Source organism: Eimeria mitis, genomic scaffold, assembly GCF_000499745.2.
Source record: "Eimeria mitis Houghton genomic scaffold, Emh_scaff1249, whole genome shotgun sequence".
NCBI classification, from domain to species: Eukaryota; Apicomplexa; class Conoidasida; order Eucoccidiorida; family Eimeriidae; genus Eimeria; species Eimeria mitis.
This window is the reverse complement of record NW_013568433.1, coordinates 6,297-6,583: the sequence shown is the minus strand read 5'-3', so window position 1 is coordinate 6,583 and position 287 is coordinate 6,297. Positions and strand designations below refer to the sequence as shown.

General features: G+C 63.1%; 1 protein-coding gene across 1 annotated transcript in view; it reads left to right on the top strand.

Annotated features, from left to right (window-relative positions):
- Window positions 1–287, top strand: part of EMH_0032920 (uncharacterized protein) — a gene marked incomplete at both ends in the record, with an annotated part of 4,311 nt that overhangs the window by 1,594 nt on the left and 2,430 nt on the right. The window contains one exon of the mRNA XM_013494685.1: window positions 3–148. Coding sequence (XP_013350139.1) covers window positions 3–148 — 146 coding nt within the window. The remainder of the gene's footprint in view (window positions 1–2; window positions 149–287) is intronic.

Sequence of the window (287 nt, the reverse complement as noted above, 5' to 3'; positions counted from 1 at the left end):
CTGCGCCAGCAGTTGTTCGTTCTGCTCCTGCTGGTTCCCCCGTGAATCCTCCGTTCCCTGGGCTGCCTGATTGGGGCCCCCCCGAGGGGGGGGCCCCCCTGCCGGGTTCTGTTGGTGTGCGAAGAGAGCCTGGGGCTGGGGGTTTAGGGTCTGGGGGGGGCCCCCGTCGCCCGTGTTTAGTGTTGTTAGATTTGGACAACACACTGATACCGACGGGGTGGATAATGGCGTGCTGGCGAAAGGTGCAGCTGTATTTTGGGTTGCAGCAGGCTGTTGCATGCATCCGG